Source organism: Notamacropus eugenii, chromosome 4 (genome assembly GCF_028372415.1).
Source record: "Notamacropus eugenii isolate mMacEug1 chromosome 4, mMacEug1.pri_v2, whole genome shotgun sequence".
NCBI lineage: Eukaryota > Metazoa > Chordata > Mammalia > Diprotodontia > Macropodidae > Notamacropus > Notamacropus eugenii.
The window spans coordinates 304,123,606-304,138,602 of NC_092875.1; the positions used below are offsets into that span (position 1 = coordinate 304,123,606).

General features: G+C 36.8%; 1 protein-coding gene across 2 annotated transcripts in view; it reads right to left on the reverse strand.

Annotated features, from left to right (window-relative positions):
• Nucleotides 1-14,997, reverse strand: part of ZNF704 (zinc finger protein 704) — a 362,117-nt gene that overhangs the window by 256,350 nt on the left and 90,770 nt on the right. For both annotated transcript variants that reach the window (XM_072604950.1, XM_072604951.1), the window contains exon 2: nt 7,676-7,917. In XM_072604950.1, the coding sequence (XP_072461051.1) occupies nt 7,676-7,917 (242 nt within the window). The remainder of the gene's footprint in view (nt 1-7,675; nt 7,918-14,997) is intronic.

Sequence of the window (14,997 nt, forward strand, 5' to 3'; positions counted from 1 at the left end):
ATACAAGAAAGTATGGGATAACTGTAATAAAGGAGGCAGAAAAAATATACTTTAGGAATTAAGGAAAAGATCATTTTCCGTCCTGGAGTAGGTAGTTGAGCAACAGATAATAGCGAGGGAAGGCTTCATAAAAGAAGTGGCATTTATCAATACCTAGAGAGATATTAGATCTTAGATGAAAAATAAAAGAAAAAAGCACATTCCATACTCTCACAATCTACTCCAACATGAGGAAAATCATTGTACCAGATAACTGAACCAATGGAGGCCCCAGTCTTTTGTTCCTGATAGTTATAAAGTCATGAAAAAAATTTCATCCAATATTTACGAATCACAATGTAGAGGTAACTGTTAAGTGTTAGGAATACTAAGGCAGTGATCTCATTATCTCCTACCCAACTGCACTCCTTGACTTCATCATGGTCTCTAAGAACTCATTAATCTGCAAGATCACATCAACTCTGAAACGTATACCCCATCAGTAGCCTCTACCCTCAGGGCTCCTCCCTTCCTCTGACTGATGAAGATAGAGCGTAGCTATCAGAGAGCTCCTCTCAAATCTTCCATTTAGGGAGGGTGCCCATGGGCACCTCTCATCATTTTCCAGAACGTTGTACTCTTCTGTCTTTTATCATGTTGCTGCTTTCTCCGTTCCCCTTCTCCTCTCCTCAACTTCTCTTCATATGTCATCTTTCTTCATCAGATTGTGAGCTCCTTCCAAGCAGTGTCTGTCTTTGGCTTTCTTTGTATCCTCAGTGCTTAGCAGAAAGTCCGATACATAGAAGGTGTCCAATAAATATTTGTTGACTACGGACATAGACACCCTCAAAAGAGCATACAATTTATTGAACACACCCAAAATCAGTCAGACTCTACATGTTTCCCTTGCTTACAACATCAGCATAAAAACCCTTTCATATTACATATTTTGTACATCTTGCATCAAATACAAAGAAGAAAATTCAAGCAAAAGAAATACAACATGAAATAGAAAATTTGAAACTCTGATTTAGAATGCTACCCAAATTAGCTCATCATAACCTTTTCAATGAGGCACTGTTGACCCTTCTGATCATTTACACTCTGAATTCAAAAATTATTGAACCTCTCAGGTTTATTTAAACAATGAAAATTCTAGATTATCACCAAATAAAGAGAAGATGATTTGCAAATGGCAAAGAAGAGACAGGTGCAGAGAAAAACAAAACAAATATATAGTCTGGTTCATTTTATTCTTCTAACAGCAGACTGATATCCTGTAGTATTCTAATAAACTGCTGTTAGGTCTGGAAAATTTTTGGCTAATTCTTTGCTCTTTCCTTGCTGCAACTGGTTTGCTAATAGCTTCCTTTAACTATAGAGTTATAATTGGAAGACAGTCACTGCTCTGCATAATCAAATTGTAATTGCTGTTTGGGTGAAATCCAACCAAATTAAGCATCAGTACCCTCCAAAAACACAAAGTCTGGCAAAACAGAGTAACAAATGCCATGCTCTAATAATCTGAGTTATCCAAGAACGCTTGTTTTACTGCTAATATTTTTAAAAGATGGATGGCATATAGAATTGGAAGAAAATTTTCTAGTTAAGAGCTAATAGCTTCAACTAATATTCAATATCAGAAAAAAAAATCATTCATATATATGTATTTCAATACATCCAAAATCTCATTTATATGCACTCTCTGCTGTTGCAGATCAAAATATTTTTGCTTCCTGTATGATTCCTGTCTGTCATTCAGAAAAGCCTCCACAAGGGATGTAGACAACATATTGGGGGCCTTGCTCTGGTTTATATGTGTAAGTGTACTTCTCTCCCTCCTTCCATGTATGTATGCATATATGTATATATGTGTGTTTAACTATTAACCTATAAAAATAAACACATATATGCATACAAACATTAATGTCAGGTATAATGTTGCATAATATCAGGGTAGGAGACAGGAAGACCTGACTTCCAATGCTGCTGCTTAAAAGATCCTCATCATCATTAACTTCCTTATGCCTCAAACAACTCCGTGGGATTTATTTACTAACTCAGAGTCAGGATTTACTCTGCACAGGTGATGTGGGTTCTCACACTGACAAAATCACAGATCTTTTGTGAAAATGTGAATACAACATGCATATCTATATCAACAGCCATATTCACATATATGGAAAGAGAGAGTATATATATATATATATACAACATACTACATATGTTGTCCTAAAGGAGGGATAAACAATGTACTAGAGGAATTAAATGAAAAGAAAAATCACTTCCAGGCATTGAGCAGGTGGGCAGTGAGGCTGAAATGCAAAAGAAGCATCTATGCTTACAAAGTGCCAACAATGTGCTAAGTGCTAATCAAATAGTAGGATCTCTTTTGATCCTTACAACACTTCAAGGTAGTGCCATTATTTCCCCATTTTTCAGATGAGGTAACTAAGGCAAATAGCAGGTTAAGTGACTTGCTCAGGGTAAAATAATGGTAAGGGGAGGTTCCTTGGAAGAGGTGGCATTTGTCAAGACCCAAAGAAGTATCTGATCTTACAAGCAAAAAAAGCATACTCCAAGGGAAATGCTCATACCAGATAACCAAACTGGTTATTGTATCTTTATATAAATGTTCTCTAAGAATAGGAACTGGAACTGTAATTTTACTGCTGTAGGGAATACCTATATGAAGAAATTTCTACTACCAACACAGGCAAACACTTTCTGTGTAACTTCTAGTTTTCGTGAGCTGCCTAGGATGCCACAAACAGTATACGTCTGACTCCAGAGTTAGGTCTCTAGCAATTCTGCCATGTTGCCTCTTAAACATCTTATAACCTATATTAATAATAATAGATCACATCTCTAGAACACTTCAAGGTTTGCAAAGCACTGTCTTCATCCATTTACCTTGGAAAAGTCACTTAAAACCTCTATTTGTCCCAGCTTCCTCAAATGTAAAACAGGGCCTACCTCACAGAGTTATTATGAAGATCAAGTGAGATCATATTTGTAAAGTGCTTATGAACTAAGTAGCAAAGTATTATTAGTCTTACTTTCACATGGAGACACTGAGCCACAGAGAAGTTAAGTAACTTGCAACATGTCACACAGATCAGAAGAATCAGAGTAAAATTGAACTCTGGTCTCTTGACTCCAAGTCTATCATCTAAGCAGTTGGTTAAAGTAGAACTAGTCAGTGACGATCAAAAAGAGAGAATCTGATTCAAAATAGGACTTATGGTATATGATCTTAAAATTTTCAGGAAAAGATAAAGATCACAGAATTTAGAACTGAAAAGAACTTTGAAGCTCATCTTATTTAATCTTTACATTTTTACAGCTAAAGACAATGAGGCCCAGAGTGGTGAAGGGACAGAGGCAGCAAGTTAACAACGTCCAAGATTCAAACCTAAATCCTTTGACTTCTTCCTATTACCTCTTCAGATAAAGAAGAACTCAGCAGAAGGATATGCAAAGATAAAGGTTTCAACCCTCTGTACATAAATGGTATGGATAAAAACTCAACTTGGTGATCACATAAAGGGTTTATGCAATTTATCAGTCAGTCTTCCTGGTAACTACCAATTAATGATGGGGCTTTGTTTTCTTCTGTTGTTGTTGTTGATATTAGCATTTGTAAAGCATTCCTCAAAAATTATTGGGTTTTTTACAAATGTTTTCCTGTAAATCTTTGAGATTAGAAAAATAAGCCCAAGAATATCACACAATTAAGCTCCAAGTATATGTATTATTAATTAGTACTTTTTATCTTTATAAGTTTTAATAGTTGGAAACTCACCAGAACAACAGGCAGCTGCACACAGAGCTCACATACCAGTATTTGATCTTGGGAGATTTTACCTCTATATTTGCCCAGTCATATAGCTGACTGGCAAGCAATTACTGAGAGTAAGGAATTAAGTGTCACAGAGGACTATGCCAAAAGAACCAAAGAAATAATCTATGTCGTCTGAGAGATTTCAAATTGGATAAAGTGAACAAAACATATATGTGAAATGTTATTAAGAGATAACAGCAATAAAATAAGCAAAAAGGAATATATCAAAAAGTGTGTATAATCATTTAATTTAGCACTGCTTGTATTACCTAATTTACAACATAAAGTATTTACAAATTTTTTCTGCTCTGCAGAACAGCATACCTATTCTTTCTCTCCCCAGAAAGCATTAATAATAAAGTAACTCTAGACATAAAAGAACTACTCAAGAAATACTAAAGTTAATTGAATTAATATAGAGCACATCTAATTACAAAAAGAGTTTTCAATGAGCCACATTCTCCTAGTTCTGATACAAAGTTAGCTATTTAGGAAAGCAATAATCCCTACTAAAATTGTGCCTTGATGACTAGAAAAAAGTTAAAACCTCTCTTTCTAAGAGTCAATGAATAAACCCCAGTGACCATTTTCCATACGCTTATTAAAAATTTCCTTATAATTACAAATGCCACTTTGTCACTGATAGAGTTTGCAATTCCCCAAATGGTACCTTTTTAAATGAGCATTTACTAAGTGATATACAGGAGATAGGAAGAGAAAAATAAAGCAATCTCTGACCTCAAGGGGCTTACCTTTATGGGGGGGATATAATATAACAAGGAATAAATACAAAGAATACAAAAAATAATACATACAAATATATGTAATAATATGCATGATATACACAAATAGTATATACACTACATACAAAGTAATTTCAGGGAGGAAAAAAGGACACTAAAAACTTGAGGGATCAGGTAGGTCTGTCTATAGGAGGGAGTCCTGAGTTGAGACTTGAAAGAAGCTAGGAACTATGTATGAGAGGTGGAGGTGTGGTGGGAAAGCATTTCTAGAATGGGGGACGGCTTGTACAAAGTCATGGAGGCAGGAAATGCAGTGTCCCAAACAGAGAATGGGGAGCAGCCCAGTTTAGCTAAATGCAATAGAGGGTATGACCGAAGATAATATAAACGTAATCTCAGAAGATGAGCTGGGGCTGGACTGTGAAGGGCTTTAAATACCAAAGATAAACATCTGTGTTTTATCCCAAAGGCAACAGGAAATAACTAAAACTTCTTGAGCAGAGAATTGATAAGGTCATGCTTTTATAATAATAACTCAAAGTTTTGTTGTTTCCTCTTATATCATAAATAAAATGGAAAGCCTGTCTCCTTAAAAGCTAACTTACTTAAGACAAAATTGTGAACTATACAGAAGACTGAGGAAGGCTTAACTGTCAAAAACAAGCATTCTGAAACTGACACGATAGCATGTGTCCATCTGAGAGACAAAAGAAAAATAATCTGAAAGCAGATCATCACATTCACCGATTTCTTTATCATAATCAGAGAACATGACCAATTTACTTCACCATCTGTTTGCCTAACTTGAAATTATTCAATTCATACCATAGTGATGAAATAGTTGGATCACCAGAAACCCCAAATGATGAAAATTCAACTAAAATTTCCCTTAAGGAATTAATAAGTGTAAATCACATCTTGTCACTAGAGTATTCTGCTGTACATTAATGGATTTAAAACCTAATTAATTTTTCTACATCATTCACCATCTTGCTATAACCCAAGCTTGACTGTTATGCTTCTTAATTACATTTAGTGAATTTGAGAGGATGGAAAAATACAATCAGAGAACACTGAAGAAAGAAGAAATATATTGACTTTTTTTCTCCTTTCATCATTTACCTCCCTCCATTTCAAAGAATAACATTTCCTACCATGGTACCTATGACAATAATAATAGTGGTTGACATTTATATAGCCTCTTAAATCTTGCAAAACACTCTTCATATTCAGCTTTATATAGAACTTAATAGCTTTAAACTGCACTGAAACTTTTGGGACAACATGTCATTCTCATCACCATGCTAAGTAGTAAAGTGTACTTGATGTGCAAAAACCTGAGATAACTGCCAATGGTACATTAACAAATACAAAGGATGATGTAAATTAATTTAAGTTATAATACTGTAATGTTGAATTGTCACTAAACTCCTCAACATTATTAAAGTCTATTCTTTTCTTTCTTTAAAAGCTTAGAAGGAAAGAAGAATAGAACTTAACATCTCAACTTTCTAATGCATAACTTTAAAATATGTGTTTTCTACTGAACAACCCATATTTACATAGTTCTCAGATGTGAAAGCAACTTGTAGTTACCAAATCCTCAGGGGAAAAAAATTTGATCAACTGAAGAAGAAAAAAACTCAAAATTTTACATATACTTTATTTGAAAGACAAGCCACATGAAGAATTCTAAGTAGCTAAAAACATGTAGCAGGCATATGAGAATTTAACACACTTGAGTAATTTGGCAGCAAAGATGGGGAAAACAAAGTGGTTTGAAATTTTAGAAAGTCTTACAAATTTGGCAAGGCAATAGAACACTGAAAAACAACTTCTAGGGAAGTTACTTTTGAACTAAACCCAAAATAGAGTTCAAACAATGAAAACAAACTATTATCTTTCAGGTTTTTATCCCCAACTCAATGTGCAACCCTCCCTGACGATTTCTGTAACTTTCGCCAAATCAAATCAAATAATCTCTCTATTAACAACAAAGAGACTAAAATACAAAAAGGGAATGTGTTGCTTTTAAAGATTTTTATCCTTGAACTAGCTGTCAGACCATTCATCTGTTTAAAATGAAATCTTTTTTTTAATCTTAATGTTTTGCTGGAAAAGTTTTTGCAACAAAATATGGTGTATATGTTAAAACTAAAGCAACTATCTGTGTTGTAGTGGCTCAAAGAGTATGTGAGATTTCTATTTCTTCTCTTTGATCAATCAATTTCTTTTAAACTTTACCATCAGCATTTTAAAATCACATATTTCCTACCTACATTTATTTTCTATTTCTTCTTTTGGTCCACTGTGATAATCTGTAGTACATATACCAGAACTTTTAAGTCAATTCTCCTGAACACTTTATAGGTAGAGTGGCGTAAGAAAAAGTCAATAAGCCTTCTCAGATAGATTTCAAGGTCAGCTTGCCTAATGGTGAATTCCATTGATATAACTGAGAAGCCACATGGTATGGAAGCTAGAAGGCTGGCTTCAGAACCAGGAGGAGCTGGGTTCATATGCTGCCTCTGACACATACTACTTGTGTGGCCCTGGATCAGTCACATAACCTTTTGATGCTCCAGGAAACTCTCTATGACTATAAATTGCAGAGCAGGTCCAAATTTGCACTGGTAAAATCTTACCTATACATTCCAAAATCAATGAAATAACAGATCCAATCCTTATCCCAATACCTAACATATTATGATAGAAAAAGACCAGCATACACACATTTTTTTGTGCCTATATTTGTTCCTACACAATAAATTCAACAAGTAGATTTTCCTATTTCCCCTCCTTTTTATTCCTATTATCCTTTCATCTTAAAATACTGTTCCATCAGTGTACCCATTCTACACAGTCTCCAACTACAAAACCTGACTCCAGCTCAGATGCTGAACTGTAGAGCAATCATCTTCATTTCAAGAAGGAAATCTTTGGGCAAGAGGCTTTTGTTCATCATCCTGGATGGGTCAAGAAGAACGCTTTATCGTAACTTTTGAATGTTCTTCACATAATTACTACGGTAGATCCGTAGACATTTTTTCCATAATAAGCACTTAATAAACACTTGTTAGCAGAGTGAGTATATGTTGTTCTTTCTTACCTTGCTGGCGGAACATCGATATTTGATGAAACAACTTTGCGTTTTTGTTCCAGGAGACAGATGGATCGAGTGTTCTCTTTTTCGTGTTCAGGGACTCTGTGGGCTTTTTTGGTGTCAGCTGTTCTCACATCTTCTGCCATGGCCAAAGGGAACAATTGTTGATAAGATATTTTTTTACTAAAGTCACGTTTTAAGTCCTCTTGTTGAAAGGTGAAGGTCATTTCACGCTTAATGCTCCCAGCCTGTGAAATGAAACATAAAAATCATTAGTCATAAACACTTAGTCATCATCTCATTGTGCTCTGTGCTTGCACCAGTGTGAGGAGATGCAAAAGAAAGAAAAGAAAATGGACCACGTGTCTCAAAAAGCGTAATGCATAGAAAGAATCTGTCCATGAATAATGCTTAAGAACACTGACAAAGCAACCTACAAATGAGAATAAATCAGCATAGTGCAAAGAAAGGACATACATTTTAAGCAAACTTAATGAAAGGTCTAGGAACAATGATACAAGGCTTTCAGGAACTTCAAAGATCTGAAGGTATTAATCCTCTAAGAAAAAAATAAAACAAAACAGGTTTTCAGAAACATGATTCTGTCAGGAAAGGAAAGGAGCAAGGGAGAGAGGAGGGAAGAAGGGAAGGAAAGAAGGGAGGAAAAAAGAAAGGAAAGGAGGGAAGCAGTGAGGAAGGGACACAGGGAGGGAAGGAAGAAAGAAAGAGAGGGAGAGAGGTAGAAGGAAGAGAGAGAGAGAGAATATGTTATTCTTCCTTTTCTGGGTATTGGATTTTTTCTCTTCAAAATTTAATCTCCCTAGATGAAACAGCAAAATAGCACAAATAGTGAAACCTCATCAAATTGGACTCTACTAATTCAGAAATGTCTTTTGCTTACCTTTGCACTATTTATGAAGAATTTCTCTAAGTATATTAAGAGTGGAAATAAAATTGTAGAAAATGTTTAACACTAGAAAGACCAGAATTTAATAATAACTTGAAAGATGAAGTTGTGTCAATTGATACAGACATTTTTTTATTGACAAAGCAAATGAACAGAATGAACATGTTTTGTTTTACAGTAAAATTACAGCAAAAATTTTGTATCAAGTTTTGTACCTCGTCCTTCTAGTGATTAACTAAACAAAAGAACAAATCTAACCAAGGTCATAATAGCTACCTTAAGCTTCACCAGGGATATTGAAAAGGGTATGTCATTCATGGACATAAAGAAATCTCAGGGGTAGAGACAAGATGGCAGAGTAGAAAGACTCACGTACTCTAGCTCTTCCCCCACAGCCCACAAAACACCTGTAAAAGTGACTCTCAACAAGTTCTAGAGCAGCAGAAGCCACAGAATGACAGAATGAAAGAGATTTCCAGCCAAAGGTAACCTGGAAGGCCAACAGGAAAGGTCTATACCACAGGACACTGAGCAGAGCAGAGCCCAGTCCTGGCTGCATGGCACTGGGAGGAACAGGACCAGAACAGGCCTCCATGGCAGAATTCCCAGCAGGGAGGGTCTCAGATCCCTCAACCCACAAGCACCAAAGAAAGCTTCAAAGGTCAGTGAGAGGGCTTTCCTAGCTGGGAGAGAGGGGAGCAGGGTCCTCCCCCCCCAGCATGGGCCCCGGGTGGTGGTGGTGGTGGTGGTGGTGGTAGGGGCAGAGGCAGCTACAGGGTCCATTTGTGAAGCACTTGGCCTAGAGTCCCCAGGGGAACTGAGCAGCTGACCTGAACCACTGTCCTGAGTGGCAGCCCTGCTCCCACCTAAAGCCCCTGGGGGAACTGAGCAGCTGATCTGACTCTCAACCCTGAGCACTGTCCTGGGGGGAGGAGGAGCACTAGGACCCTCCTCTTGACAAAGGATTCAGAAGTCAAATAACTGGCTGGGAAAATGCCCAAAAAAGGGAAAAAAATAAGAACATACAAGGTTACTTTCTTGGTGAACAGAATTTCCTTCCATTCTTTCAGAGGAGGAAGAACAATGCATACTATCAAAGGAAATCAAGGCTTCTATACATCCAGTACCTCCAAAATGAACATGCAATGGACTCAGGTCATGGAAGAGCTTGAAAAGTGAGTCAACAGCTTTGTAAAGGAGACCCCAAAAAAACGCTGAAGAAAATAACACCTTGAAAAATAGGCTAACTCAATTGGAAAAAGAGGTACAAAAAGTCAATGAGGAGAAGAAGGCTTTAAAAAGCAGAATTAGACAAATGGAAAAGGAGGTTCAAAAACTCACTGAAGAAAACAGTTCTTTAAAAATGAGAGTGGAGCTGAGGGAAGCTAATGACTTTATGAGAAACCAAGAAATTACAAAACAAAACCAAAAGAATGAAAAAATAGGTGATAATGTGAAATACCTCATTGGAAAAACAACTGCCCTGGAAAATAGATCCAGGAGAGACAATTTAAAAATTATGGGACTACCTAAAAGCCATGATCAGAAAAAGAGTAAAGACATCATCTTTCATGAAATTATCAAGGAAAACTGCCCTGATATTCTAGAACCAGAGGGCAACATAAATATTGAAAGAATCCACTGATCACCCCCTGAAAGAGATCCCCAAAAGACAAACATTTAGGAATATTGTGGCCAAATTTCAGAGTTCCCAGGTCAAGGAGAGAATATTACAACCAGCTAGAAAGAAACAATTTGAGTATTGCAGAAATACAATCAGGATAACACAGGATAGTGTCTACATTATGGGATCAAAGGGCTTGGAATAGAATATTCCAGAAGTCAAACGAACTGGGATTAAAACCAAGAATCACCTACCCAGCAAAACTGAGTATAATACTTCAAGGGAAAAAATGGTCATTCAATGATATAGAGGACTTTCAAGCATTCTTGATGAAAAGACCAGAGCTGAGGAGAAAATCTGACTTTCAAACACAAGAATGAAGAGAAACATGAAAAGGTAAACAGGAAACCGAAATCATAAAGGACTTTCTAAAGCTGAACTGTTTACATTCCTACATGGAAAGATAATATTTGTAACTCTTGAGACTTTTCTCAGTATTTGGGTAGGTGGAGGGATTTTATATATATATATATATATATATATATGTATACACACACATATAGACAGAGAGCACAGGTTGAGTTGAATTAGAAGAGATGATATGTATAAAAAACTAACATTAAGGGGTGAGAGAGGAATATACTGAGAGGAGAAAGGGAGAAATGGAATGGGGCAAATTATCTCTCATAAAAGAGAGAAGAAACATCTTTTTTCGATGGAGGAGAAAAGGGAGGAGGTGAGAGGGGGAAAATGAAGCTTACTTTCTTCACATCTGGCTTAAGGAGGGAATAACATGCTCACTCAATTTGGTATGAAAATCTATCTTACACTACAGGAAAGTAGGGGAGAAGGGGACAAGTAGGGTGAGGGGGATGACAGAAGGGAGGGCAAATGGGAGAAGGGAGTAACTAGACATAAACACTTTTGAGAAGAGATAAGGTCAAATGAGAGAACAGAATAAAGGGGGGACAGGGTAGGATGGAGGGAAATATAGTTAGTCTTACACAACATGACTATTATGGAAGTCTTTTGCAAAATGACACATATATAGCCTGTATTGAATTGCTTGCCTTCTCAGTGGGGATGGGTGGGGAGGGAGGGAGAGAAGTTGGAATTCAAAGTATTAGAAAAGAATGTTGAGAGTTGTTATTGCATATAACTGGGAAATAAGAAATATAGTAATGGAGTATAGAAATGTATCTTGCCCTACAAGAAAAGAGAGAAGATGGGGATAAGGGAAGGGTGGGGTGTGATAGAAGGGAGGGCACACTGAGGGAAGGGGTAATCAGAATACAAGGTGTTATGGGATGGGGGGAGGGGAGAGATGGGGAGAAAAATTGGAACTCAAAAATTTTGTGAAAATGAATGTCATAATTTAAAAATAAATTTAAAAAAAGAAATCTCCTAAGTAAAAGTCATGAAAACCTCAGTCAACAAATACAAGTTAAGAATAATACTCCTCTTGAGGAGGATGGTGGAAGATTACAAGCATTATTTCTCATAAACCAAAAAGAATTATTAGAAAAAAAATTAAAAACAATATGGTGAAGGATATGCTAAATAAGTAAAGCCATTCAAAAGGTATAAGGATCAAACTGGAACCAAAAAGGCAAAAGATAGAAGAGATTTCCAGAAATTTCAATAAAAAAAACTCTCCTCACCACATGCAACAAGGAAGTTCCAATATTTGGATTTTAACACCACTGTCCATTATATGCTTCCAGTGAAAGTGTAAACGGTACTGACCAAAACTTACTGCAAATATGAACAGAGAAAGACTAAAGACAACACAATTTTGCGGATTTCATGAGAAAACTTTTGTAAGTGCCTGAATGAGAGGAAGATACCAAACATATAGAATAAATTTCAGAATTTGTTCTCACCAAAACAAATAACTAGCCATCCATACGCCTATTTATGAAAATAACCTATATACACAGCAAGGCCTCCTTGATGAGAGCCTGAGTGGTGAACAAGCTCGACCCGTGATAGTGCACAGCAATCAACATTTTAACCTCACACAGTTGGCTGAAATATAGCTGTAGAGAATATAACATCCCAATGCACTTACTGTTCACTGACTATAAAAAAGCATTTATCTCCTTATTTCAAATTCCTACTTTAAAGGTTCTCCTCCAAAGAGGTGGCTCCCATACATATGTTAAAAAGTTATATAAAGGTAAAATAGTATAAGATAAAATCAATAAACCTTCTTAGATAGGCTTCAAGGTCAACTTTAAAATTCCTTAAAAGTTAAAACAGATATAAGCCTGTTTTATAAAAATCTTCTGAGCACTGATATCAAGCAAAGCATAAAATAAAGAGATGAATGCTGGTTAAATGTTTCTCAGTATCATGGGGAATAGTAGCATAAGGTCCAAGTGTAAGAAAGATGATGACTCCTCATTTGGTGATGTCCTCTATTACCTCTGGTTTGTGAATGGAATCAAACTGATTTCTTTATGGCCCAGAATACTGCAAAGATTCAAGGAATCTTAAATCTAGAGATATAAAGGACTTCAGATGCTGGCTGGTCCAAATCCCTCATTTTGTCCCACAATGCCTTCTGCTCTGTTCTCCAGCAGAACGTAAACTTCTTGAGGACAAGGACTATTATGTTTTGACCTTAATTTCCCTTGCACCTGGCACAATGTCTCATATCGTAGACATTTAACAAATATTTCTTTTGAATTGAACTGAATAACTGATTTATTTCCTAAATGATGCCATACAACTTTTTTTAACAAAATAAAAGTGGTTGCTAAGTGCTGATCCTTAGTCACATTTTAGAAAGTAGTGTGCATTAGCTACTCCAGGGACTATTTCTCAGGTGTCTTATAGGCAAAAACTGTTATGTTAGGAGTCAAATAGCAGCTGCTAAGAGGGAGTACTACTCATCCAGAGCTCACTGCACCTTTGTTATGAAGACTGTGGTGCTAAAGACAACCTGCTTCTGGGTTGAGGTTTTGAACATTGCAGAGCACTGACCTCACCGGGTTGAAATTTTAACTAATGCTTACTGCTTTTGTAGCTTTGGGAAAGCTAATCTCTCTTGACCCCCTAGACCTTAGTTTTCTAATCTGTAAAGGAAGAAGAGATGTGAACTACATGGCCTGTGAAATCACTTCCAGCTCTGTATCTATGACCAATGATCTATTCAAAGTCAGCCCTTGACACAAGCCTTTTGAGGGAAGACAGAGGAGGCATCACATTGCAGTGGAGGGTGTGCTGGATTTGGGGCTAGATGGTCTATCTGAATCCCAGTCCTGTCACTTAACTGGCTGGAGGACTTCACGCAAGCCACTTAACCCTCTTGGTCTCAGATTCCTCATCTGTATAATGAGAAGATTGGACTTATATGGCTTATACATATCTTTCCAGCTCTAAATCGAGGATCCTATGGTGAAATTTATCTTCAGAAATGTCCTTTACTCTCTTTTAGTGTCCTTCATTACCCTAAAGCACGGCTATTCAAAATGCTGCTTAGCTACCATTGTAATGGCATCTAACCTCCTTGCCCCTCTCCTCTTGGTGGCACTCCATGTCCCAGAGCTTTCTTTATTTCCAGGCCTCATAAAAACTTAGCTGAATGATGTCCCATTCCTACAGAGCCCTACCCTCTATTAGATGACAAGAAGTATCAAATTGATCAGAATAACTTCTACTGCTTCGCTAGCTTTTGATTTCATTCTCTTGCTCACAAACCCTCTGAGTCTTTATTGACTCCTTAATGAAATTCAAAGTCCTTTGCCTGGCATTCAAAATATTCCACAGTTCTTTAAAGTGTATTTGCTATCACTTCCTTGCATTCATATTCTAGCAAAATCGGACAGTTCTCCACTCTTTACTATATATACACTGTATTTTTCTACCACTGTGTTTTAGGTCAGGCTATTCCCTAGGCGTAGAATGACTTCATGCCCTCTTTGTTGATTCTTAAGTGTGTGTGTGTGTGTGTGTGTCTGTTTTCTGAGAGACTGAATGAACTGGAAGCACAGTGGCTACTCAAAGACCCAAACCTACTACTGATCAGCATGGAAGGTTTGACCTGCTCTATTTTTCACCTGGGGCAGTTCACCACCCTGCAGGCAATGTGGTCCCTACCCTCCTCATGACAGTTCACCATGCATGTGCTAGACTTAGAGGAGATACTTGGTTTTAGCTCACAGTAGCTTGGCCTCCATAGTAACAAGGTTTACAAGGTAGTTTACAGGCATGTAAACTACCATCACTACCAGTTACCCATCCTTTTAAGACCATTCTTCCTTTCTCCATGCCTAACCTAACCTAATGAAAACTTCCTCTTGTACTTTGTTCTGTGACTTTCTAATATACTTAATGAGTAATATTACATACTATAGATATCTGTGTTGGTGCCTTATTCCCCTAAAGAACTGTACATTCTGAAAGCAATGGCACAGACTTCAACCAAACTATGGATTGCTTAGGACCTAAGACAGTGCTCTGCAACCGACAGGTACTTAAAAAATGCTTCTTATATTTACATCTTAGTTAGTTATGTGTTATTCCAAATAGTATAATGCTTTTACAATTAAAAATTATTTATCCCCAGAAGAATGCTACAGAACAAAATTTGGATGATGACTATGAATGGTAACTGGACCTGTGATTCAGCTAATGTAGAGAACTCCCAGGCAATGAAACTTCTTCAGCCAATGCATGTCGGCACCTTATTTACAAGGTAAAGACTTGAAGAGTAGAGCAGAACACTGAGAGGTTAAATAAATTCTTCATGGTCATTCAACCTATGTGTCAGAGGTGAGACTTGAACCTAGG